The 27,451-nt window shown below is 35.5% G+C and overlaps 5 protein-coding genes across 6 annotated transcripts in view; 4 read left to right on the top strand and 1 right to left on the bottom strand.

The window, feature by feature from the left end:
• The window catches only part of LOC143351990 (uncharacterized), a 54,760-nt gene extending 48,922 nt beyond the window's left edge, over positions 1-5,838 (bottom strand). Inside the window, exon 1 of the mRNA XM_076784176.1 lies at positions 5,414-5,838. The gene's annotated coding sequence lies outside the window, so the exon portion shown is untranslated. The remainder of the gene's footprint in view (positions 1-5,413) is intronic.
• A 1,290-nt stretch (positions 5,839-7,128) lies between these two features.
• Positions 7,129-10,379, top strand: LOC143347330 (proline-, glutamic acid- and leucine-rich protein 1). Its single transcript, XM_076776370.1, has 7 exons — positions 7,129-7,549; positions 7,672-8,417; positions 8,491-8,670; positions 8,744-9,008; positions 9,104-9,304; positions 9,372-9,664; positions 9,744-10,379. Exons 1-7 carry the CDS (start codon positions 7,436-7,438, stop codon positions 10,309-10,311), a joined length of 2,367 nt encoding a protein of 788 aa, XP_076632485.1. The 5' UTR covers positions 7,129-7,435; the 3' UTR covers positions 10,312-10,379.
• Positions 10,380-11,258: 879 nt separating this feature from the next.
• Rpl8 (ribosomal protein L8) lies at positions 11,259-12,927 on the top strand. The gene is made up of 5 exons (XM_076784256.1): positions 11,259-11,311; positions 11,586-11,733; positions 11,945-12,086; positions 12,199-12,512; positions 12,695-12,927. The coding sequence occupies exons 2-5, from the start codon at positions 11,596-11,598 to the stop codon at positions 12,872-12,874; spliced, it is 774 nt and encodes a 257-aa protein (XP_076640371.1). The 5' UTR covers positions 11,259-11,311; positions 11,586-11,595; the 3' UTR covers positions 12,875-12,927.
• A 341-nt stretch (positions 12,928-13,268) lies between these two features.
• On the top strand, positions 13,269-18,512 carry Bel (ATP-dependent RNA helicase bel). The gene is made up of 9 exons (XM_076783009.1): positions 13,269-13,394; positions 13,507-13,615; positions 14,268-14,349; positions 14,661-15,220; positions 15,297-15,769; positions 15,864-16,168; positions 16,249-16,548; positions 16,628-16,903; positions 17,017-18,512. The coding sequence occupies exons 2-9, from the start codon at positions 13,571-13,573 to the stop codon at positions 17,121-17,123; spliced, it is 2,148 nt and encodes a 715-aa protein (XP_076639124.1). The 5' UTR covers positions 13,269-13,394; positions 13,507-13,570; the 3' UTR covers positions 17,124-18,512.
• Positions 18,513-18,644: 132 nt separating this feature from the next.
• P58ipk (dnaJ homolog subfamily C member P58IPK) lies at positions 18,645-27,062 on the top strand. 2 transcript variants are annotated; one of them, XM_076783025.1, is made up of 8 exons: positions 18,645-22,952; positions 23,242-23,504; positions 23,582-23,669; positions 23,744-23,854; positions 24,118-24,317; positions 24,409-24,734; positions 24,817-25,160; positions 25,561-27,062. In XM_076783025.1, exons 3-8 carry the CDS (start codon positions 23,621-23,623, stop codon positions 25,977-25,979), a joined length of 1,449 nt encoding a protein of 482 aa, XP_076639140.1. In that variant the 5' UTR covers positions 18,645-22,952; positions 23,242-23,504; positions 23,582-23,620; the 3' UTR covers positions 25,980-27,062. The 2 variants fall into 2 exon arrangements, with proteins under 2 accessions (XP_076639140.1, XP_076639139.1); XM_076783024.1 differs by having other exon boundaries at positions 23,242-23,669.
• Positions 27,063-27,451: the final 389 nt, after the last annotated feature.

The raw sequence follows: 27,451 nt of genomic DNA, 5'->3' as shown, positions 1-27,451 counted from the left end.
ACGCCGTGGTGGTTGGATCGTGATACATCGAATGCAAAAGAATTCCACGAGAAGTCTCGACTCGGTTTTTGCTGCTGTTTTCATTTTATTTGAATCGTGTATTTTTTAAAATCGTTTGATAATTTAAGAACATTGAATTGCAACGGAATGTAAATGGTTCCGAGTCGACTCGGTGGCAACAGCTTACGAGGTTCGATAAACACGTTCGCGGTTACAAGTGTCATCGATCATAATAGATTCTCTACGATAACTAGTCGCGACACGTGAAACGGACAGCACGTGGCTCGGTATCAGACAAACTAATTCACCGATGATACGGTCTCCTTCGACTGAGGTCAGTTTCGGATCTATCTGTACAGAACAATTGAAAGAATCCTGTTTAAAAATAAGCGATACTCTAGGTGTATCTAAAAATCGAAAGTACGTACTCGAGATCACGGCAACGCGTACCTTTCAAAAATTATCTAAGATTACCTGATCGACCGCAATGTCACATCGCGAAGCAGGAAGCGATTGTCTTCGAGTTTTTACGTACACTGGGAATATAGTACTTCCTAGTGGCGGTCGAGTTTCAAAATGCCCGACGAACAAGATACGATTCCTTCGTATCTTCTGTCTTCTACACCCACAATTGGTGAACCTAATTTCTTGGTCACGAGTGACGAGTAAAAAATGCAAAAAAATGGGAAGCTACAAGTACTAAATGGAACAAGAAAAAACAACAATTAAAAACTGAATCTACGATATATAGTATAATGTACAAATAAATATTCCTGTTTCATCAAATGGATTGACACGAGACAGCTTCGTAAAAACATTTGCAGCAATTAACGTGCTTCTTAACATCCGTGATACTTTGATTCGTTTTAATTTGATTCTTCTTGATATTGTGAAAAAGCGTGAACACGTTCTCCGTGATAACTACCATTTTACACAATAATGTACGATTAAAAAATTCGAGAAAGCAAGTTTTTCAGTAGCATATCATGAATAATCCAAGTTTCTAATGGTTTATTGTATCTTACTGTACCAATAATTAAAACAAGTAAACTTGGAAATGTTACACGAGTCACGATAACACGTGTTTCTTGTAGAAACGATGCGTACGTCTCATATGGTTATTAATTATAATTTTCCATATCACTGTTAAATATGGTTTGAATGACATAGCGTGTAATGCATGTATGTCATGTTTTTTTAACGTCTAGGTTGTTCTTCGACCAACTGTCGGATGTGACACGTAATCCGTGTGACTTTTTTTATTCTTTAAGCAGAAGGAACAAACTAAAAGTTTCAATACTGCTTTGTAGACTAAGCGTGGTCCAAGTCCGACTAAATATTAACGACGCAAACATGGTTTTTATTCGGTGAATTATAATTTTTAATTTTCTAAAGAGCAAAACCTCAAATTCAATATAAATAAATGACAACTGACCGTCAGTTTTAAAGTCATATTCTGAGGCTCATTGCGCGAATTAACTCGAACGTAACCATTAATTAATTAAAGAAGCAACGAAAAGTTTATTATTTATTTTTATTAATACTCTTCAACACTATCGGTCATTCCTCTCCAACAACCGGAGGATATGAATGGTAAGGATGGTGGAAGATAGCATTTACGATAAAAGACTCATCAGGGAACACATAAACGATCTAACTGTGCAGCTTCTAAGATAACGTCTGATTCCTTCCGAGCATGAATGATCGATGCGGGATCTACGTATCGATAATAAATCGATACGTTACAAAGATGATCTGTGATCGACCAGGACAATTTCCATCCCCTATCGCTCAAATAATTCCATCGACCCGTAAGAATAGTTCTTAAAGTGGCCTCGTTAATGCAAAAATTAAGTTTGCATCAACTTAAAATTAATTAAGTTAAATTAACATCGCGAAGGTCGTTTTCGCGTGACGTAAAGTCGTAACTTTAAAGTCATGACAGAAAGTCGTTACTACCCTGACATTGAACGTCGTATCACTTATCTAAAAAACGAAAGATTCGTTTCCACGTGACACTTGAAGTCATGACGTTTGTCGCCATAAAAATTCATAACAGTGTGACAGTCTTTGTAACTGTTTTCACATGCAGGTCAATATCATGACATTTATCCAGTTAGTTTGGTTACTTGTCAATCTTCACTGACCTTCCATGTCAACAAATATTTTTTAAATTGCTATCTGCTTTTGATCATTTTCAACGCGGTATATTGGTTGCTATTAGTGTTATTTTCAATTCGAAAGGAAACAATAAATAATACTAGTACTACATTTTTTCTTTGGCTCCACTATTGTATCATATTATACGTACCAGAATATGAACTGGCATTGCGTGATGCGCGACGATAACATACAAGGCAATATAATACACTATGTACCCAGTGCAAAGCCTAGGAACATGATCTTTACGCAGATATTGACCAGAAAACAGTCAACTACAAGGTCTGATCGAAAAGTTCGAGGACATCGTTCATAAATCGCGAAACAATCTACGAATCTAAGGCACAATTGGACCAAGTTTTATTCCTTTCGATAGAAATTGGCTGACTTTTGTTTGACAAAATCCCTTAACGCTTTGCTTTTAGTGAATCGGTTATTCTCGACAGTGTTTCCGATTTCGGGAAAATCCGAGTACGACAAGATAAATGTAAGAAGTCAACGGTTTCCCGGCAGAGAAAATCTCCGTCCAACTGTTATTACAGGCATTGCCGCTCGTTATGAACTGGATATGAGAATAGATGGCTATGAACGATAAAGCGATGCTCGATAAAGGAAGGCAAGATACGCGGGGCCTTAAGGCGTGGGTCGTTATCGCGAAGTGCTACTTCGCGGGATCTATGTTCCCGGTGGCAGCTACGACGAAGCGAAACAAAACGAGAAATGATCCAAATGGTCCGATCGGATTCGTTACAAATAAGTTTCCCGGCTAAACGCGTCGTTTTGGTCCAATAATCACGGACGTACGAGACATACTTAAGTTCCAATTAAGTTTCGAATCTCAAATAGCTCGAAAATAAGGTAGCAATTTTTATCTCGAGACAAAAACAATCTAAACGTAAATACGTGTCATCTTAAATCATTCTGTCTTATTGAAAAATAGTACTCCATAGGGATTCAAGGTAATTCACTGTTTTGAATGTCTTCGTTGACAAACGAAAGACAATCAAATTAGGTAACTTCTTATCTGGCCGCGTTAATTCTTTATCTAGTCAATCCGAAGATTTACATTTCGCCCGGCCTTGCCTCATCTTTTTCACGAAGGACACTCCTGAGGCTGCAACGCATTGTAAATTCTTACTTTATGCAAACGACCTTAAGGTATTCTAAATGGTTAAAACACCGAGTAACGCGTTGCGCATACAACAGGACTTAAATATGCTTTATGATCGGTGCGATGGAAACAGATTATCGCTGGTCGTAATGGAACGTGATATTCTCGGGTACAGTCGTAAGAAATACATTTTACTCGATTGACGAAATAGGTTAAGTAGATACTGACCTACGTATCGTTTCTAACTCCTAATTTGTCGCTTGTCTATCATTATCATGATACGATGAACAAGACGTTCAGACCTTCAGGCTTCTTCTAACTTTGTCATGTTTAAATAGCTGTACTCTGATTTTCATAGTCATTAGCCTACTTCTAATTGTGATCGTTTACTGATCGAGATCGAGAGCTGTTCTATAGAGAGAGAATGATCTAAAACAGGACAAAGGTTATTTTGTAACTTACAATCACGCATTTTTCTAAAATCAATGTAATTTCGTTCGCGTTGGCGAATGACTCAGTGAGTCATTCCGTATAACATCGATGTAAAAGAATAAGATGGGCGAATACTTTTTCCTTTATCCCCCTACACTTCTATGGCTTCGACGCCTACATAGAAACATTTCCCTGTTGCTTCACGAAACAAAGGCAGAACAAAGATTATCGTTGTGATATTTCGTTTCGAAATTGTCTTCCGTTCCGGAGGTTCGGTGAAAGTAGTGCAATCGAGTGAAAGTCAAATTAATAGCGCCGAGAATCTGCGGGACTACGGTAAGATGATTAATTAAACGGACCAACAGCTTAATGGAACGTTTAAACGAACGACAGCTTCCGGAGACCTCGAAACGCCCGCTGTACTTGGAAAATCGTTCGCTTTCTTTATTGACCATGCAGTAATCGCCGTGGATAAGATAATTCACACTTAAGTGTAGATTACTCGAACGTTAGAACGGGTGCACGTTATGGCGCATTTAGATATTATTTAGCATTACGGACTGTCGTGTACACTAACGCGCGGGAACTCATAAAACTACCCACTAGGATGTTACTCTATCAGGGTCATATTTGCCATAATCACCTCAAGAATCTTCCAATACCAGACGAATATCATTAACGAGCTGAAGTAAATAAATAACACCTTAGTTGGGCAAGTAACAAGTTGCACGTTCGACGCGCCTAATCTCAGATAACTTATGAATATGTGTGTATCATATGTTTCATCACTCGGTTAAACCACCATTACCCGATCTAATAGGGAAACACGACTGGTCGCTCGAGGGAATTTTCAAACGATCTATCGTATTCTGTGGCGAAATAACAGAAGCGATAGAAACAAAAGAAAAAAATTACAAAGTCGAATGTATAAAGTTGATTAAAAGATCGCAAAAAGTTATAAAAATTGGACACCTGCCGACTAGAACGAAGTCTGTAGGACTAATGGAATCCAAGTTCCAAAGTATTTGGCTCGCGACGAAGGACATTCGTCTGTCGATCTATCGAAAAAAAAAAAAAATGGTGTCAGAGCGCATTGTGTTCACTGTCAAACACGACGTTCAGTCGCGATGTGGAAATGTTTCTCGAGGAACAAAATAATTACGACGAGGCTCAGAACATGGCACTGGAAACGCATACGCTAGTACCTATTTTAAAAAACAGAGTTACCAACGTGTAATTCGTGCGATCAAATTATACCAATTGAATCCAGATTGGAATAATGTCAAAAAGATATCGAAGATTAAAAATGGAAGAACGCAAAAAAGAATGGTGACCGTCGAAATAAATGAAAATAAAGTAAGAACATTCATCGGTTTTGCCATATTTTATGACAAACTCTTGGCAGTGCCAATACTTTTGTCCGTCGCTGTATGTTCCGGCACTGTACCTGAACGAGTCGCCTCGCGTCGCTGCGATCGCGATTGTCAGGCCCCACGGCTATGTTGGGCCCCGCATTCCACCTGTCAGAAGGTGGGTCCACTCTCTCACGGACCGTAAAGGAAGCAAAGAAGCCACTAACGGCAGAAAACGAATCGCGTCTCGAAAAAGTTTCTTCCCTGACCGTCCCGTGTCGGCCACCTTCGTAAAACGACCGTTTTCAATATGGCAGTGAGCATAGATCCCGTTCCGCTATTCTCTGCACTTACATACCTCTCTAATGTCCATTTTCCACGAACGATTCGCGCTCCATCCCAGCTCGATTCGCTGAAAACGTCCTGGTCGATTGATTCACAGGTTACCGATCGTGGTCCCAATCCTCGACGGTGGGCCCTTAACGTTTTCCCGCGGACGTGTTCACCAAGCACCCAGATCTTTCGTGCTGGAGACCACGCGTGGGTCTGGAATGTAAATGGTCTTGACAACGAGAACGAAAAATCCGCGAGTGTCGCGAATGGGTTTTCTCCGGTTTTAACGGTTGCTCGCGCACGATCGCCCGTAAGACGCGGTCCGTATCGTTATTAATAAATAAACGATGCTACGAGATCGCTCGCGACACAAAAGTCCAAACGAATTGTCGCCCCAGCAATGTTCGCCACGACAACATAACTGGACACCGGTAGGTAGGGGAACTGATCCGTGGAGGAACGAGTAGAACTATGGTCCTGAATCCAAGGGGAAGGACGCAGGGTGCCTGACGCGAAGAGGGTGGGACAACCGAGTGGGGTAGAGGGGGAAGACTACTCTGTCCTGGTCAGGAAGGAGATGGCCGGTAGGCGTTAGGGCTCAACACTGTTTCGCGCCTGTGCATGAGCCTTTCTATACGCACGTGAATGTAATTGAAATATCCTTGTTTTCTTTCGTACCTTTTTTTTTTCTGCTGTTATCGCGAATACCCCTGACTCCATTTTCGTTTTACACACAAACGTCTAGGCGCTGCCGCGTCCAAACAGTTCTTGCGTTTATTTGCAAACACTTAACGCTTTTTCTAGAATGTTTACGCAGGCGTTCGAAACGAAACAAGCTCGTTCCACTCTGCGTTTTTCTATTCGTCGATCGTTTTTCTTTCCGTCGTTCAACCGTGCCCTTGAAATCGCGTTTTAGTCTGCTGCAACGTTTGCGCTTCTAATCTTCTTCGTAGACTACATGTGTAGGAGACAAACGAACGCTCGCGGCAGCGCGCATCTGTCAGCATACACTTCCGCGAACCAGAGATTTAACCCTTTGATTTCTAGCGGCGCCTACAGGCGCTGAAGCATAACAATAATAAATACAGATTATTATTCGACGTAAAAAGTGTTATATTCAAAAATAATGTAATATAATATACCTGTTGCGTTACATCATGGGAGTTTATTCAATTCAACTTTGTAAATTTTCCTTCCCTCTTCCATTACTTTGAATTCCTGCTTTAATTTTCAATTTCTTCATGCTTCCTTCTAAATTTCTGTTTGGATAAAATGTAAGTAATTTATTGAAAGTAATATAAAATATAAGAGAGAATTATAATGCCAGAGAAAAACGAAAAATGTATAAATCATCCCTTGCATACGGTATTTGTTATATTGCAGCGTAAAAGAAACTATCATTACGATCGATACAGTAAAGAATGTCAAAGGGAATGATCATTTGCGTGATCGTATGCATCCATGGAATGAGAAGAAATATCTAAACCGTCACCACTGAGTGCACCGCAAAATTACATAATAATTCCTTTTGCGATTGAGGCCAATCGCGTTGCGTAAAAGATTCACGACGTTTACTATGCTTTAACTACCTCTAAGCCCGCGGTTTATGCAGATCTGTATAGAATTTATTCAAAATCTATGCCACGAATATAAAGCTACATTGAAAGATATTTAAAATGATGCATAGATAGATATAGACAGTGATTTCGATTGTTGCTGACTCTATATTGTTTATGTAAAATAGTATTTTTAAGAAGTAATTGAAACTGTAATTAAGCGTTTCAAAATTTTGAATAGTATTCACCGAATACCATAGTAGGATAAAGCATCTACGAAATATTTTCCTTTATACTCGAAGGATAATATTTGTTTAAAGTTACATTTTAATTATAGTACTTTAAACAAAAATTTACACCGCATAAAAAAAAATACATTTAACAATTTTCCTCCGTCCACCGATGTATTTTGTCGTCTAACACTTATACAATTGCATACCTAACCTCAGGAAGATTATCAAAAGCACGTGTAGCATTACAGAACCAAAACAATGGCAACAATAATGGAATTAATTAATTTTCACGATCATAGTTCGAAAGAATATGATAAACTTTTGCAAGATTTAATATGTTCTAACGGAGACATACCATTTAACATAGAAGAGGTAAAAAGAAATTTCTCAAATTAACCATACATTTTAGAGCCATACATTGTCATAATATTTTTAATCGAAGATGAATTTATTATTTTAATACCGTATCTTGTAAACATAATTTCTGATTTCAGGTTGACGAAGCACAAAATGTCATTATATCGACTATAAATAATTGTTTAAATCGATCACAGACGCGATGTAACGGTTTGTTACTTTTGGACAAAATTTTGTCGCAATGTTCGAAAGATATACTTTCAAAATATTGTATATTATGGATGTCAAAAGCTACACAAGTATTAGAAAGCATTCATAGTGTTCCTCAAGAACTCAGTATTTCCTGTAAAGTTCTTGGACATTTAATTATACAGACAAAAGACATTCCTGAAATACAGAAACAAGTATCTATGCAGAATGTAAAACAACTTGTTAACGCGTTTGGAAATTTAGATTCAGATAGAATATTTGGTCCAGTGTATTATTTGATTGCTGTGTTATTGCATCAGTATCCTGAAGTTTGCGAACGCTTTCAGACATCCATTAGAACAATAATATTATTACATATTGATTCCACCCAGGAGAATTTAGTTCATGCAAGCGCAAAGTGTTATGCACTTCTAGCTAAGGCAACAGAGCGCTCTTTCAAGCCACCAGTTTCAAAACCCACTTATACTAACTGGTTATATCACCAAGCACTTATTTGTAATAGTTTACATACTATAATGGATGAGTTATTTTCTAGTTTGATAGAATTAGAAAATATAAACATTTGGGATAAACTAGAATTACCAAATATATCGGAAGAGAATATTATTCAGTTCTATTTTAAACAACAACAGAGATTTTTGAATTTATGTTCGTATTTATCTTGTATGCTGCGGTAAGCGGACATTATCCAAATATGCATAGTACTTTAAAGAAGTACCATTACATGTACGAATTCTATTTTATAGTGGATCTGGTAAAAAAAATTCAGTATTACCTCATGAGATTTTGAAAGTTTTATGTAGAGGATTGGCAATACAGCCTTCAAACTTGAAGAATCGAAATTCTATCAGAGAACAGATGTTATATCTTATTCTGCCGAAATTGCATATTGCTTTGTTCAATGTTTTGGATGCATTAATAGATGGGTAAGAACAGAATAAAATTCGAACGACAGTGAAAAAATATTACAAATTAAATTCATTGCCATGAAATATTTAGATTTAAGGAGCAGTTAATACCATTCGGGTCAACAATATTACAATTATTTCTTCAAACGTTACAATGGACAGAAATCGTTTCCGAAAATCATATAACTATGAGTGGTAATAAACCATTCAGAAATGTAAGAATATCTGTTTACAAATGTCTTACATCTTGGCTTGTAAATACTAATTTACTATCAGGCATAGAAACAGTAGCAAACGAATACCTTCCTTCTATATTAAGAGATATAGTCCCAGAAAGAGATCGTGTTTTATTAACTGTAAGTTCAAAATATGTCAAGCTTTTTATTTTATTTGAATAAAATACGATTTTAACTACCACTAATAAAAGCATATTTTATCATTTTTGTTACAGATTCAGAAAACCAATAATTTATCAAAAAGAGCGTTAAAACGTCTTCGAGATAGTCAATATGAAAAGGGTACATATTTAAATAATGAAATAGGCTCTAGCAAAGAAAATTATCTAGACGTAGATACATGCAAAGAGAGCCTTATTACATTGCAAAACATATTTTTGAATGGTGGAACTCTTTTAAAGCAAACATTCTTTAGAGTAAGGCCTTTATTTATATATAATTATTAAATTCAATATTTGATACAATAATGATATTTATTTTCAGACGGTACAAAATATTATAATACCTCTTCTATATGACTGTTATTTGAGCTCTGTTGACCAGAAATTTTATAAAGAGACTCCTGAATGCCGTTTATTGTTATTAAGAGTTTTGAGAGTTTTGCAAATGAATCCACATTCTTTAGTACCTTTGCCCACACAATATTCACTAGAAATATTTGAAATGGCTTTGATCGATAGTAATGCATGTATTAGTCAAGAGGCTAAAATAGCATTAGCAGAACTTGAAAAAATTTTGCATCCCCAGGCACCATCTATACAAATATCTCAAGTGGAGTAAGTTACAAAAATATCAATATCAATATCACAACTCTTGTTCCAATTTATTAGAGATTATAAATTAAATATTTTTCAGATCGATACAAAAGGAATTTGTTATTGATAGCGAACATATAGAACACGCTAAGACATTAGAAAATGAACTTGATGTTGAAAATACCGAAGATGAAGACACAGCTCCGTCGTTAAACAAAAAAATGAAAGTAATAAATCCTGTTTTGGATAACTCTGTTGAATCTGTTACAAACATCTTTAGTATGCAGAATACTGAACAAACTAGTGAAGTTACATCACACGAAAGAAACGAAAGTGTAGCAGATAAATTAAATAATACAGAAAAAGAAGTAACAATCACAGTGCAAGATCAAGATACAGTATTGAATGAATCTAGATCGATACCAGATATAAATACTACATTAAAAATTATAAACAGTGAAACGCAATCAACATTATTGCCTCATCTTGTTCAAGAAAATGAAGACAATCAGACCAAAGACATGGACACATCAGAAGAAATTTACCATAATCCGGAAAACGATGGTCATTTACCTAAAACTGATCAGGAGCATTTGCCAGTAGAGAAAACAGAAGAAGTAGAAGAAATTCTACAATTATTTCAGGATGTACCGAAATGTGACAATTAAATTCATTTTGTATACTTTAAATGCAAAATAAATGACTTCTCGACTTTCTATAATTATTATCCAAAAAGTTTATTTGAAGGGCGAAGTATAGAAGATTCTTTGACACTAATATTTTTTGGTTTGTTCATTAAAGTAGTAGAATTTGGTATGGAACTTCCTGGGGATTGTCAAATTTTCCAATAGGATTTTTAATACTATCTATAACTGTTTTAGCCCTATGATCAACAATTTCTGAAATACTTTTAAAAAGATTGCATATAATTGACTGTAGTTGTTCTATAAGGCCTGTTCACAAACCATTTCACAGTATTTAAAATATTTACAAGTTGAACATCAATAATTTCTTATAATTTAATTTAACTAATAACTAAGACTACACAATTACCTAAATTGTTTCAATATATGAGAATTTAAAGTAATACATAAAAAGATAGCTTACTTGGAATCTACATTGATACAGTGGCTGTCCAAATCGAATGCCAGGAAAAACGTTACATCCTTCATTTGAATCTCCTACACCATAAATACGTACTTGTTGAACATAGCGTGTTGCATGAACAACTGGATCATCCACTGGAGGTTGTGCAGCTGGATTATCACCAACAATTCTTTTTTATCTTTTTCAAATGTACGACAAAATCGTACAAAATAATATAATTAAACTCACTCAAATACGTCTCTACATTTCGATTACCCATGCAACACTACGTGGTCAATCGATTTCTCGGGGCGATTAATTATCGATACGACATATAGTACATAATATATACAAATGAAAGCAATGCGTATATAACAAGATATAAATATTTCTGTGAATTGTTTAAAAAAATTAATAATTATTAATTGTTAAAAGTTAACGTTAAATATTTTAGATTATAATATATAAGCGTATAGCTTTAAATCAAATATTTTGGCGGGAATGCAGTATAACCAACTTAAATTTTCTACGATTGACCAACTTCCGGCTGCGTCTGTCTCTGTTTGATATCGAGTTCTCTTGGTATGTGGCATATGATTTTCTTCCTTTTAAAATCGTCTAAAATTTGTAAAATTACGATGCATCCGTTGTAAAAAAATGATGATTAGATAAGTTTAATCCATTCTTTAAACGTTTTAATAAATATTTTAATTTATTAAGAGGAAATTGTATTATATTTTGATAATTTTATTTGAAGGTTATATTGTGCAACCAACAGACCATGGTGTCACGTTTTGTATTACTTTTAGTGCTATAATCATCAAGTAATTAAACATTTTGCGTGAACTTTGTGTAGGTATTAAACCATGGGTCGAGTTATTCGTGCTCAGCGTAAAGGTGCTGGGTCTGTCTTCAGATCACATACGAAAAGAAGGAAAGGAGCACCTAAACTTCGATCCCTGGATTTCTCTGAGAGGCATGGATACATTAAGGGTGTTGTTAAGGTTTGCATAATCTTTTAAATTTAAAAATTTATTAAAACCTTTAACTGTAAATTCAGTGCGAAATATAACCGTGATGAATTCTAGTACACCTACTTCTGACAGCAACTGAAGAGTAAACACTAGAGGCTCTTTCTGAAATTCGTCATGCGTTTCATAAAATAATATTTGTTTCAAATAATTTGTTTAAATGGTTATTTATTTTGTTTTATAGGATGTTATTCATGACCCTGGTCGTGGGGCACCTTTAGCTGTTGTGCATTTCCGTGACCCCTACAAATTCAAAACACGTAAAGAATTATTTATTGCACCTGAAGGCATGTACACTGGACAGTTCCTTTACTGTGGGAAAAAAGGTAAGTAAATTTGTAAGCTTTAAAATTTATCATGTGAAACATATGTTGAGCTTCTTGTAATAACAGAAATATTAAAAAAACGTTGTTAGCAAAAATCAACTGTATGTTACAGCAAATCTTCAAATTGGAAATGTAATGCCTGTTGGTCAAATGCCAGAAGGTACCATTGTTTGTAATTTGGAAGAAAAAACTGGTGATAGAGGTCGGTTAGCCAGAGCATCAGGAAATTATGCTACAGTTATTGCTCACAATCCTGACACAAAGAAAACTAGAGTAAAATTACCATCTGGTGCCAAAAAAGTAATTCCATCAAACAACAGGGCAATGGTTGGCATTGTTGCTGGTGGTGGACGTATTGATAAGCCAATTCTTAAAGCTGGTCGTGCTTATCACAAATATAAGGCAAAGAGGAATTGCTGGCCTAAGGTACAATATTCAATAATACATGGAATATTTAATGTTTTACTAAACAAAATGTTTGTCAATGATGTTTTCTGACATTTGAAACCTGAATAATTTGTTGAAAATTTTTTACTGAGTAAATTTAACAATTATCAGGTACTGGTATCATTCGTTTTCCGTGTTTGAAACACTTTTAATATTTGCAGGTACGTGGTGTTGCTATGAATCCAGTTGAACATCCTCATGGTGGTGGTAACCATCAACACATTGGTAAAGCATCCACAGTTAAACGTGGAACTAGTGCTGGACGTAAGATTGGTCTTATTGCTGCGCGTCGTACAGGAAGAATCAGAGGAGGAAAGACAGATACCAAGAAGGACGATTAGATTAAACATTGATTCACTTTCAGACTTAAACAATAAAAATGCTAAAAAAATTACTATTTTGTGCATGAAATTATTTGTATCCTACCTAAAAAATTACCAGACAATGAAGTTAGTTGTTAAAAATTTTATTTTGTGTTAGGTAGTCTGAATTTACTAGCTGTATAATTCGCTCTGAAATTTGTGTATTATCGATATCTCGAATATGCACTCGTGAAGAGTAAATTAAGAGAGTAACAAACGAGTTTATGGTTCCATTTCAATATCACGGTCAGATATAAATCTTTATTTTGAAATTTAATACACGAGAATAATAGGAACGATAAACGCCTAGAAAATTATCCAGCAGAGTGTGCTCCTTCAGTTTCGCAATATCCGCCGGAAATAAGTTGTCAGCCATCTTGCTAGCAGTATTTCGGCGCTCGGCCATTTTTGTTGCGTCGACGTCAAGTGTGGCCAGAGGCCTTTCATAGTAGCCAGTCTTCGAATTTCCTTTGCATCGAAGTAGAGACAGGCAGAAACTGTAATTATAATTACTTGACTTAATCGACAAGTTTCGTTCGTAGATCAGCAGGGAACGGAAGGAGAGAGAATAGGAACGAACAATTGAAATTTTTTGCTTGGTGATTGCCTAGGCGAGAAACAGCTAGAGAGCTTCTGCGGCAGAGCCACGAAAAATACGCACCGAGGCGGAGTAATATGAGTAATGCAGCCAACCAGAATGGATCAGGTCTAGAGCAGCAGGTAAAATATGGAAAAGATTTAGTGTCTTGTATTACTGACAACCGTTGTTTCGGAACACTCTTTCCTTCCTTCTGTTTGAGTATTTCATTGTTCTGCCATATCATTGAATTTGTGTGCTTGTACGTTACATTCATATGTATAATTTCATAACCTATATTTTTCCAAACTATTCAATCCCGCGTTTTTTTTCAACATAAAAAATTTTGTAGACTCGAATCGTCGTCGATTCGTTTGTGACGTACAGCTTTGTAATGGCCGCAACCAATTCTGAGAACAGCATGCCTTGTGCCATGACGCACTCTCGCGTTGCTTTTTTACCGTGTTCAAATTCTCGTGATTAGATGAATTACACGTAATATATATATATATATATCTTTTAGTTTTCTTTTTTTATCGCCTATTTAATCGTAACAAAAAAATTTCAGCGTTTATTCTATATTCGAATTTTTTTTTTTTATTTAACAAGCATAATTTTGTATTTATAAACAGTATGTATAATTATAATATTTTAAAATCGTTTAATTGAATTTTTAATGTGGTATTTGTATATTATATCCTTAACAGATCAATTACTGGTCTAAATTAGCTAGCATGTTAATGGTACTAATTACAAATAATGGTGATTTTTAAAATTAGATGTCTTGCATTTCAGTTAGCTGGTCTGGACTTGTCGGGCTCCCGCCAACCAAGCAGGGACCGCTACGTACCACCACACCTCCGAAATAAATCTGGAAGTAAGTATCAAAATGTACGACATTCTATTTCATAAGAACATGTATTTTATTTTTGTTATGTATTGACTCTTGAAATTGAAGTGGAAAATTAAATTATAAAAATTTGGATTAAATTTTGTTTACATACACATATAAGACAAAAGAATTGTTTTGATTAATTTCAATTTAAAGTTAAATGTTTTTTAATATGGAGGTTCTTGCTACTGAAAAATTTTGTGAGTCAGTGGTACCTCTTGGCAATGCTATTTTTATTGTCCAGAAACACAGAGGATGACAAAAAAATATTAAAAAACTATATTTATTACTTGTAGGTAACGCGCCTTCTGGCAGAGATCAACATTCTTCTTCCAACTCAAGATCATTTCCTGAAAGAGATAGAGGAGGTGATCGCGTGCATGAAAGGGAAAGGGAGCGAGATCGTGATGGGGATAGAGGTGGTTCAGGATTTAGAGAGCCACGAAATTCCCGCGATGTCGACTTTGGGAACTTTGGAAATTTTGGTGGACGCAATAGACGTAGTGGTGCCAATCAAGAAAATGGAAGAGACTATAGATACTCGAATTCCGAACGTGAGCGAGAACGCGATCGCCCGGTTAGCTCCAGTTGGAAAGACCCTAGAGCCACAGGCTGCTGGCAAGAGAACAGAAACGATCATAGAATGGGCAGCAGCAGTGGCGGCAACAGAGGATGGAACAACGATAGAGAAGGGGGTAGAAGAAACTCCGAAAATGATTGGACAATTCCTACTGGAAGAGACGAGCGACTGGAGGTGGAGCTGTTTGGTACTGGGAATACTGGCATTAACTTTAGTAAATATGAGGATATCCCAGTTGAGGCTACTGGAGATAACATACCACCACACATTGCATCTGTAAATTTCATAATATTAGTATGAAAATAATTATATTAGTGGCGTAATGCACATTTACACCTTGTTTATTTTCTAGTTCGACGAGGTTAAGCTGACAGAGATAATAAAGAACAGCATCACTTTGGCTGGTTATGATAAGCCTACACCAGTACAAAAATACGCGATACCAATTATTATTGGTCGTCGCGATGTTATGGCCTGTGCCCAAACTGGGTCTGGTAAAACAGCGGCCTTTTTAGTGCCAATATTAAATCAGATTTATGAAAGTGGGCCAATTCCACCACCACCACATGTCAATTCTTCTGGCAAGCGTAAACAATATCCACTGGGTCTGGTACTAGCACCCACAAGAGAGCTTGCCACTCAGATATATGACGAAGCAAGGAAATTTGCGTATAGATCGCGTATGCGTCCTGCTGTTGTTTATGGTGGTTCAAATATTTCAGACCAAATGCGAGAATTAGATCGTGGCTGTCATCTTCTTGTAGCAACACCTGGTCGCCTTGTAGATATGCTGAGTCGCGGCAAAATTGGTTTACACAATTGCCGGTATGTAGATGGTTCTATATTTATTACGGAATTGAGTTCTATAATTAATTTTAATTATTTAATTCTCAATGAAATGTTGAATGTAATGTTTCAGATATTTAGTATTGGATGAAGCAGATCGTATGTTGGATATGGGTTTTGAACCACAGATAAGACGTATAGTCCAAGAGGATAGAATGCCTCCAACCGGGGAAAGGCAGACACTTATGTTTTCAGCTACGTTCCCGAAAGAGATACAGATATTGGCAAGGGATTTCCTTAGTAACTATATCTTTTTAGCCGTGGGCCGTGTCGGTTCTACATCTGAAAATATTACTCAGAAAATCGTATGGGTGGAAGAACATGACAAGCGTTCTTATTTGCTTGATCTTCTTCAAGCTAGCATTTTCTCAGACGCTTGTAAGTTACAAAAATATATATATATATACACTAGCAATAATAACTGTATTATGAAAAAATTTATTATGCCGAAACTTTAGCTGCCGAGTCATTGACTTTGGTATTTGTGGAAACGAAGAAGGGTGCCGATATGTTAGAAGAATATTTGCATCAAATGGGATATCCGGTTACCAGCATTCATGGTGATCGTACTCAGCGCGAACGAGAAGATGCTTTACGCCGTTTCCGTGCTGGTAAAGCGCCAATACTTGTTGCAACTGCCGTTGCTGCTCGTGGACTTGATATTCCACATGTTAAACATGTGATAAACTTCGATTTACCAGGCGATGTAGAAGAGTATGTCCACCGGATTGGTCGTACTGGTCGCATGGGCAATTTAGGTTAGTTGCGTTTTTTTCTCCTTTTTTTCATTTTCATTCTATTTTACAAATGCGAAATTGTAATTTTGTCCCCGAATAGGTCTTGCAACATCATTTTTCAATCACAAAAATCATAATTTGGTGCGCGATTTGGTGTCTCTGCTTATCGAGGCTAACCAAGAACTTCCAACATGGTTAGACGAAATGTTCGGTGATGCAGTAAGATATTCTGGAAGTGGATCTCGACGTACTGGTGGTGGTGGTGGTAGCACTAAAGGTCGATTTAGCGGATTTGGTGCAAGAGATTATCGTCAGCAACCTAGTTCTGGACCTACACGTAACAGTGGTTCCTCCAACAGATCGGGCAGTTACGGAGGTTAGTTGGTAACTAACTAAATCATTCGTTTATTTTAAATTTAATTAAAATTCTTTAGCGCCGCTAACAAAGTAAAAGCTTACATATTATATGGATCGCTTTTATTTCTATAGGAAATTACGGAAATTACGGAGGTAATTATAGTAATTCATCGTATAATAGTTCTGCTAACAACGGCAGCAATATTGGCCCCGATTGGTGGGAGACATGGCAGAAGTAAATCACCATCATCTCAATTTCCACTTTTACCATTATTACTACTGTACACGTAAATTCAAATATATGTAAGAAAGACACGTACGACATACACATCGGATACAACACGCACGTATCTGCGCGCGTATTACATATACACAACAAAAGACAGACAGTATCACGTATAAACACATCACGTTCGCTGACTGCCTGAGCACTACAATTTTTCAAACGAAAAAGAAAATTGTGTTTATTCAATTCCACAAATACCTTTATTCGCGTGTGACGAAACGTTGGTAAATCTTAAGTGCAATTCCAGCATTAATATCTACGGAAGCGAATCGGAATAACGTGGAAGATAATGATCTCGTTTTGAAAGCACTCTAAGAATCATCAGGATTTTGTCTGGTACTATATACAGATATATATGAGATCCATCCAAAGTTTCGTTGCCGTGCGTGTTGAGGAACACAAGTAGTATAATCACTAATGAATCAAATCGTAAATGTCTAGATAGGACGTTACGATACAACACATAGTAGGTGGAGAAACTTAGTGAAATTTTTTAGAACTCCTGTCGAAACTATGGGGCTCGTTGTAGCTTCATTATTTAAATTTTTGGAGGATGTGATGGGCGTATCTTCGAGAATTGTGGCGTCTAGATTCAAGTAATCTACATAGCTTTAAATGCACAAGTGCTTTATGACTATTGCCTGAATGGCCAGTAACTTGTGTAGTTTGATTTAAACTAATGGCGCCATTTCTCCTTCTTTTTGTTTTGTTTGTTTCTTTTTCATTTCTTTAATGTAATGCATATATGTAACTAGGCGCCTAGGATACGCCATATCGCCATCGCCATAGATTTTGTGACGATTCCTGTTTTAAATTTACTATAGTCCAGCGACGAATGGTACTTTGTTGTTTTGCCGTCCCCAGACACAGACGACGTTGCGCCGGCAATATTATGGTGTAATCGACTAAATCACGATAAAAAATTTTCAATAGTCGACAACATTGATACTACGAAAAGGACACACAGGCTGCGTCTTAGGCTACTTTTAGAAATCCCGTTCGTATTTCCGTCTCGTTCTGTTTACAATAAGTATGTTTAAACGTCAGACGCTGTAAACTTATTGCTTGTCTTTAATTTAATTCGAAGAGTTTATTTTATTTAAAACATTGGTCACTGTGTCTAGAATAGGCTGAAACGTTTCAGCGAATGTATTGGGTATATTTGTTGTACCTGAATTTTTAATGTATTCTAATTAGAATTTCTAAACGTAACGAAGACGTTGTCCTGTAAAAATGGTATGGTGCGTTATAAGAATCTTAAATCGCAGTACTGGATGCGAGTGCTCTAGAACGAAAGCTAACATTATAAGAAAGTAAAAAAGAAAAACACGGGTTAAAAAAAATACGGTTGCAGTTACAGAGGGGGTGAGGGGGGGACTTCGAATGAGAAAAATAAACGAGTAAAAAATACATACACTGTTAGTTGGCTCAACTTTACGAAAAAATGAAGAAATGATGAAAAATATACAAAGAAGCAAGCCCTTCGGGACAAGAAGGCAAAAAGGCGCACTCATATTTTATAACTGTATTTATCAGTACGCTATATATATATATATATATATACATATATATACATACTAAGTAATATTCGTAAATACATAAACATTAAAATAATTGAGAAACGACTGTGATATCGAACGATCTTGTGACATTCAATTTCCATGCGAATTGATAAATGAACAATTTAAACGAAATACAAATGCTAAATGTATTCATTAATCGGTATTGAATGTCAGGAAAGCATAAAGCTCAGTTATTTGAGTCGAGAGTGGGAAATATTAAGTCGTTAAAGTAAATACATCAAGAACTTACGTGGCTGTTGTCCGATCGGGGAGGGCTGAACGCTAGCTCTTACAGTCCTAAAAACACATTTTTGGGACATTGTTTCTACTTAAAAAAAAAAAAAAAAGAAAATGTAACGCGCATTAATGATAGACGATAACGGCGAAACGCGTCATTACTGGTTGATGATGTTGGTAGGGCTTTATAGAATGTCGATATCTTTTGTGCAAACGTCGGATTCTTACCTAATCTATGTGAGGAAAAGTACAAATTCGATTTGCGTGACAACTGACAGGATTTTTAGACATGTCATACTTATACCTGTTATATTAATAGATTTATAGTGCAATCGCGTGCGTGAATCGTATGCCGTGTGACCGTGGACCAAGGTGTGAATGCCTCTTAACAGGGGATAATTATTTCAACTAGAACTTTCAAATAGTGTTACGAGTAAATATTGTTGGCTTCCGACCATGGTGCGAGTGGTTTTCAAATTCTAATATGATTTTATTGTCGAGTTCGTTTGTCAACTCGGAGGCCCTGCCAAGAACATTACAAGAACCCACAATGAAAAAGTGATAATCGATCACTTTTCCGTTTATAGAGTACAACTTTTACGGCAATAAATTATTCAGTTGGACGTTTAGTCTGCCAAGAAGATAGTAGATCTTGCCGTAATACTACTACTATATAGTATCACTATTGCTATTACTCTTATTTACTACTATATTACTATTACTATTCATTTTTCTTTTCTCTATTTTTTTTTCCTTTTTTTTTTTTGATAACGTCTACATCGATTTCGTAGATGACACTGTATGCGCAAGCTTTTGTATAACAGCTTTGCTGTATTGCGTTATGTTATTTTACATCGCTATAGAAGAAGAAAGAGTATAGGTGACTTTTGGACACTATTATCCGGAATATTTAATATATATTTTCTTCTTTATTTGCAAAATTAATCATTCACGGATTTTCAAAAACTGACAATTGTGTGTTTGAAATTGAAGAAATTCTGGATTCTACTGTCCAATTGACCGCCAAGGCAACGAATACATATGACGCGTCGATGTAAGTTATTAGTCTTGTGCAGTTGGAAGTAAATATGTTCATTTACGAGTAACATGGTGGACAGAGATCATGCAAGTAACGACAGCTATACGCAAAAATATTTTTATACTTGTTTCTCTCCTAGTTGTAACGATATTTTTATACGTAACAGTGTTGATCGTCGAGCAGTCACGGTATCATTAATTCCATGTATTTTTCGTTTTCCGTATTACGAACGAATCGTTTGGTAGTCGAATATTACTGACCGAATTTAAACGATTCCGCTATCGTATATTTCATATAAAAAGAGAAAAAAAAAAGTAATTGATAAATATATTTGTGCGATAGTCAGATGTCCACCGTTTCGTAACCGGTACACGTATAAATTCAAGTACGGCATTATGATTTAGAACGTATTAGCATCTTTAGAGGAAATAGGAGAATGGTATATTAAACGAGACTATTTATTAACGTGTTAAGTATTTATTTTTTTTCTGTTACTTCTCTCAGAAGGACAGTCGTATACTTGTCTGTACGAGTACCTTTAACGTTTATGTTTGGTCCTCTAAAGTATGTCGGACGAGCAGCCTTAGAAAACATTTACCGATCTACGCAGAGTGGAACGATAAACGAAGATCAATTGTAGTGCGAAAAAACGGGAGAGGGGCTACGAATAAAAATCGTATTACATATTGTGTAAAAATGAGAAAAAAAAACAAAAAATGGCGTTTGACTGTGACTGCAATCATTACTACGAAAAAGAATGCGCAATTACGAAGCACACAATACACACAAGGTAGAAAACATATTGTAAGCCATATCCGGTACGCGTAACACGAGAAACAGCGTCGGAAAAATCGGAGCACGTGAAAGTGTCGCCGAATACAATTGTTGTCGTCGCGTGCTATAGGTAATAGTTTACTTTTTATCTTTATTTGATACACATTACGCATTTTCAAAAATTTGAACGAACACTATGTTTGAATTGCGTTCGTTCGTTTGCTCTTTCTAAAGGAAAGAAAAAATTTGTGTGCGCTTATTGTGTGTGTCTACATCAAGCTGGTTTCCGTTTATGGTGAAAAGTTTAAAAAGGACAACTAATACTCAAAAAAAAAAAAAAAAAAAAATAAAAATCTTAATGGGAGTGAAGCGTTGAGTAATCGTGTGCGTAAGGCGAGTGAAAGGAAAAAGGTCGACACGAGAGAAAGAGAGCGAGAGAGAGAGAGAGAAAGAGAGAAAGAGAGAAAGAGAGAAAGAAAGAGCACACGCGTAGATTGAAACAAAATTCGTAGGCAACACAAGGTGGGATGGCAAAAGAAAAAAAAAATGTCTTCTAACTTTTACGAATGTTATTTAATCGAAGCGCGTCGCTTGTCGAATCAAGAAGAAGGCAAGCAAGACGCGCGTAAAAGAATTTGTAAAGGAAGTAAAGCAATATATTGTCGCGCTTCCGACAGCGAGTCTCAATGGCTGTGTTACATTTTCCCACAGCCAATGATGCTCATCGTATCATTCGCATGTAACATTAATGATACTGCTATATGTCTGTTTCATTGAAATATGGTGAGCAAGCGGCAAAAAAAAAAAAAAAAAAAGAAAAAAAAAAGATGAAAGAAGAATAAAGAATCGGAACGGTGAACGTACCATTCTGTCGGTCTCTTATTAGTAATTGCACATTTACACGCTATATTAGGTGAACCGAGAAAAATACGAGAAGTAGGAAAAATCTGCTAACAACTGTACGTCGTACGGCTATTGAATGAATTAATAAAAATAAAGTGTCTGAAATTGAACGAGGAATGTCAACTTAACCTTACGAAGTGTATGATATATATGCATTAACATGTATACACTTTTGTCGTTCATTAGCAATAAGTGTCGGTCGCATTGCGGAAAGCATGTGCATCTTGTGCTTAGATAAAACACGTGTGTTCCGTGAAGAATGATGTAGAGTGTCAATATTGTTACAAATACCTCATAAGAGACAATGGATCACGCATATTATTTAAATGTTTATTCATTTGGTGATTCATTCGTTTATTTATAGTATTATGCAAAATGACAGGAGAATTCTATAAAATGAACCATCTAATAAACGAGGGAAAAAGATTATGCGATGTAGAATCTTTTCACGTGTACTTGCCTTTTTTATCCCGCAGTTCATATCGAAATTGAGAAATGTTTTACTATATAATTGAACAAGTTTTGATCGAAATATTTTGTGTACCCAATTCTTTATAAGCACAGTCGAATCGGAATGTAGTTAATCGTAAACTTGACGAAGAACTGGTTCCTCGCCAATTTCAATGATTTTTAAATGTTATGAAGGCCGTTATTTGAAACACATTTTTTCTTTTGCATATAATTAAAGTTTTCGTATACGTATGCATTTGCGTCAGCGATAAAGACTACTTTGTTAACCTTCATCGGTTAGGTTTGATCTTTAAGTTCATATTTACCGCTTGCTTTGATGTGTTTCTATAAACAGTAAGACTCGTACGTAGGCAAAATTGAACGTAATAATAGCAACAGTTTTTTTTCAAACATCTCGAAAACCAAGGCTAACAGCCACTTATTTCAACTTTATTAAAATCAGCGAAGAACCAGTTCGTCGATATATTGACTGTAGTTATCCTATTTTATGTTTCATCTTTACAAAAATTGCATAATCTTTTGCATTAAATATTTATTAATTCATAAAGTTTCGTAGTATATACATTTTACTTATCGTGATTCTGTATTGATGACACCGGTAATAGATGAAAAATTATACAATGTTTTTTTTCAACATAGAATAATATTATTACTTTATACGAAATACTTGACGTAATCAATGAAAGCGCACATATCAGTATTTACATAGGTACAGGTAATTTACAAATCTGTTTTCCAATAAGTACGAGCACGAGGCATCGTCAATACTTTAACAGCAAACTTACAATTTCACAAAGTATGTATTTCCATTATTTTATACTTATCAAAAAGCGTGGAATATGTTTAAAAGCAAATAAATTTTCAACAAACCTTCTTACGCGGGATCCTTTTTACAATTTCATACTCGTTTAATAACCTTTACAAGTAAAGCTTCGATTTTGTATAAAATATCAGTATCAAATTTTCTTTTCGTTACTTTCTATTAAAAGAGCGACTAACTAGTAGGTGATAAATGAAATTTCACACGGGAAATGAATCTCTTGACTGACTTGTATTGATGTAACTCGTAACAATATGTTTTGTAGTATGTGACGTGCTTCGTTCAATCTTTGAATAAAAGACTGCTGGTTTATCATTTCATATGACACGTATACAAAAAATTTACACAGTAAATATACATCCACTGTCGACTGGACATTTAATGTTGAACAAATGTAACATACAGTAGGTATATTACGGTAAAGATGTCCAAAAGTTTGTATCAGATAGTAAGGTGCCAATGGTGGGAGGCCCATTTCTGTTGAATCAACTTGGACCAATCGTGTAAGACCACGATCGCAATGGCGCTGTGGCTGAACAGTTTTGTATTATCTGGTAGTTAAATAGAGGCTTGTAAAGCCAGCGAATCTGTTTTCTTATTTATAGAAATATCTGTATCACCGTGGCTCAATTTTGTATTCAGTCATGTACCATTGTGGTTTACTACTTGTATTATTGGACCTTTCTTTAGACGGTAAATAATCTTAATCTGTTGTATCTTTATTATAACTATTTTACGGTGTAATACTTAATAAGCTCGTGTTACAGTGGTTGGGAGTGTTACTCAATTAGAAATTGACAGGCATTTAGAATTAGGTAGAGAATTTTTAGCAAAGGGTCAATTGCAAGATGCATTGTCACATTACCATGCAGCTGTCGGTAAGTTTCGTTCGTAATCATTTACTTTAATGTGTTTCTTTCATTAATTCGTTTCCGTCTCAGACTTATAAGAAATACAAGCTGTTATTGAATTTGTTCTTATTTAGAACAATAATTTAACGAAATGTTTATTGCTTTTTTGTACATTAAAAATAGTATATACTGGAAGAAATAACTATTCCTTTTTGAGATAACAAGAAACGAAGTTTTCCTGTATTTATTAGTTTTTTTGTTTAGAATTTTGATAGATATTATTGTTGCAGAGGGAGATCCAAATAATTATTTAACATACTATAAGAGAGGCACTGTGTACCTAGCATTAGGTAAAGCTAAATTTGCACTTCTTGATCTTGATAAAGTTTTGGAATTGAAGCCAGATTTTACATCTGCAAGATTGCAGCGAGGTAATGTGTTACTTAAACAAGCACAATTCGATAAAGCAAAAGCAGATTTTTGGGATGTGGTAGGTATACCTTTGTATCGCATGGAAATATAAATATTTATGATTATATAATTTTATTATATTACAACTGTTTGGTGTCCATTTATTATAGTTGGCAGTGCAGCCACACAATGCAGATGCTTTAAATGCTGTATATAAAATGGAAGCTGCGCGAGAAGATCTCGAGGATGCAGACAGTCTAATGAAAAATGGTGATTATGCAGCTGTTGTGCATAAAATTTCTAAAGTTATCGAAGTATGTCCATGGGCTGTTGAACTTAGAGAGCGTAGAGCAGAATGTCACGAAGCTCTTGGAGATTACATCAGTGCCATTTCTGATGTGCGGTCTACAACTAAATTACAGTCTGATAATACACAAGGTTTTTTGAAATTAGCTACTCTGCATTACCGGCTTGGACAAGTATCTGAATCATTGAAGTGAGTAATAATTGTCATTACACCTTTGCAAGATTCTGTGTTTCATATTGTCAAATATAGTATTAATATTGTAAATGTTTAGGGAAATTCGAGAATGTCTGAAATTGGATCCAGAACACTCAAAGTGTTTTTCGTTTTATAAGAAAGTGAAAGAGGTAGCAAAGCTATTAACAAATGCAGAAACATCTGAAGAAGGAAGAAATTACGATAATTGTATAGCTTCTGCTCAATCTGTACTTAAGCTTGAACCAAATGTGGTTAATGTACGTTTTACTGCTCATCAACTTCTTTGTAAGTGCTATACTGGTAACTCGGAATCGAGTCAAGCAATTAATAATTGCCAAGAAGCGCTGAAAATGCGAAAAGAACCTGGCGTGTATTGCGACAGTGCAGAAGCCTATCTTGCTGCCGAGATGTTCGACGATGGTAAGTTATATTAATATAATAGATAGATTTTTTATTATTGTTACAATTTAGGGATATTCTTCCGAATTGCACCTGCGGCCGTTTTTAAGATATTGCGCACACAAATATCCTTATCATGTAGTAGCTCTCGCGTCATTGTCGTTCAGATTCTCAAAGTATATTAATTCCGTTGACGGGAAAATGTTAGTTTGCAATATACTATCCTAATCCAGCCTATGTATGTGTAGAAATGATAAAGAGCAAACCTAACCTAGTATCTCGAATTACTGAAGCTAAAATGTTATATTTGGTATCCGTTCACCCTTCCCTCTAACCTCTTCAAATTTCATGTCGATCGGCCGCGGGTACTAATTCGGAAGAACGGCTCAATTTAGTAATATGATAATTTTCTTCCAAATAGCTATAAGAGATTTTAAGGAAGCTTTAGAAATTGACCCAAGTCTACAGAGAGCAAAGCAAGGGCTTCATAAAGCTCAACAACGTCAAAAGCTTTCTGAATCGCGAGATTATTATAAAATTTTGGGGGTATCGAGAACAGCATCGAAACGGGATATTATTAAAGCATATAGAAAGGCTGCACAAAAGTGGCACCCTGATAACTTTCAGGAGGGGGAGGAAAAGAAACGGGCGGAAAAAAGGTTTATTGATATTGCAGCTGCCAAAGAGGTATTGACTGACGATGAAAAAAGAGCGAAATTCGATCAAGGAGAAGATCCTTTAGATCCAGAATCAGGGAAACATCAACAAGGTTTCAATCCCTTCCAAGAATTCCATCACTTCCATGGTTCTCCCTTCCAATTTAAGTTCCATTTTAATTAGTCATCTTTTTAATCTCATGATATTAGCCCAAGTAAAATTTCTAAATTATCATATTGTCATTTTATATGCGACATAACTTTTGCTACCTTAGCTGAAATTTAATTTCGCTAATCTACCTCGTCGGTAGTCGGACGTTTTGCATCTGCATAAAATCGGAAGACTGTATGCGGAAAATGTCAATCACTCAGTAAGTTAAATAGCTGACCAATAATTAGCCAAAATACATAAAATACCGTAACTACAGTAAAGACTAAGTTGCCAGAATCATTGCTAATTGTAATGGTCCTGCTGTTATTCCTGAGTCAGTAATTTGTTAACATAGCTATTGAAAGTTAATGTGTAAATAACTTGTACGCATAATTTAGTACTACTGTTATAGTAAATTATAATAATTCCATGTAATTGGCTTACTGAACAACCATTAGGAATCGATGTAGTTAATACAGATAAAACATGGAATTAGTTCTCAGTGACATGAACATTCTTTACGCGTAAATATCGTACCATCGATATGGGGAACATAGGTTCATTTATCTTTGTTTCGGTAAAGGAGATAACAAATTTTGCATTTCAATTGACTGAAAAATAATGATAAGCACTAATCGACTAGCGTGTTTTTGATGGTCATTAGTAAATAAATTTATCAAGGATTTAAAGAGTATATACATCGATCGAACAAAAATATGTTTTCCGTGATCACAAATCGACTTACATCACTTTCATAATAAATGACTTACATGAAACATAAGTCGAAGCATAATAATAAAGCCATAGAACGTACGGTGGCGACACTACCGTGTAAGTGTTATGTCAGGCTGTGGATCATTTTTTGAGTTTAGCTTGAAACTGTGCGGTGATTGTGTCAAATAAATACTATGAAAGTCATTTTCGGTAATACAGTCATCGAGGGCACTTGTTAAGTGTGGATAGCGTAGTATACTGTGCAGTGGCTGTATTTGATATTCATAAAAATGCGTAGGACAGTGTTTGTGCGCGTGTTGTGCTTGCATGAATGCGAGAGAATTTTATGTAAATATTGTATCTCTGATATTTGTTTAAATATATTTGAATAATTCATACAAACACACTCGTATCATTTGTATAGAAAATCTGCGGGCATTTTTATATAAAATACACGAAATGTGTTGTACATAATGCTCTTCAACACTCGTCATATTTTAGGAATTTCTTTACATACATCGCTGTAGAGATATTTAAGCTTTCTTCCAAATAGCAATTCTGTTCCAGTACTTGTTAATTTAAATTTATTTGTGTAATTATTTAGAGCGATAAAATTATAACGAAGGATGTTATGAATTGATTATAGACATTGTATTAATTATAATTAATTAATATCGTGGACATTTATAATTTATTTGTGCTAGGAGAAAGAAATATAAAATTATTTGATACACAAATATACTATTCTAAGGCTCGATATTCATTTTCAGAATTAATTTATTTCATATTTC

This window comes from Colletes latitarsis, chromosome 2 (assembly GCF_051014445.1).
Source record: "Colletes latitarsis isolate SP2378_abdomen chromosome 2, iyColLati1, whole genome shotgun sequence".
NCBI classification, from domain to species: Eukaryota; Metazoa; Arthropoda; class Insecta; order Hymenoptera; family Colletidae; genus Colletes; species Colletes latitarsis.
This window is presented reverse-complemented; position numbering and strand designations above follow the sequence as displayed.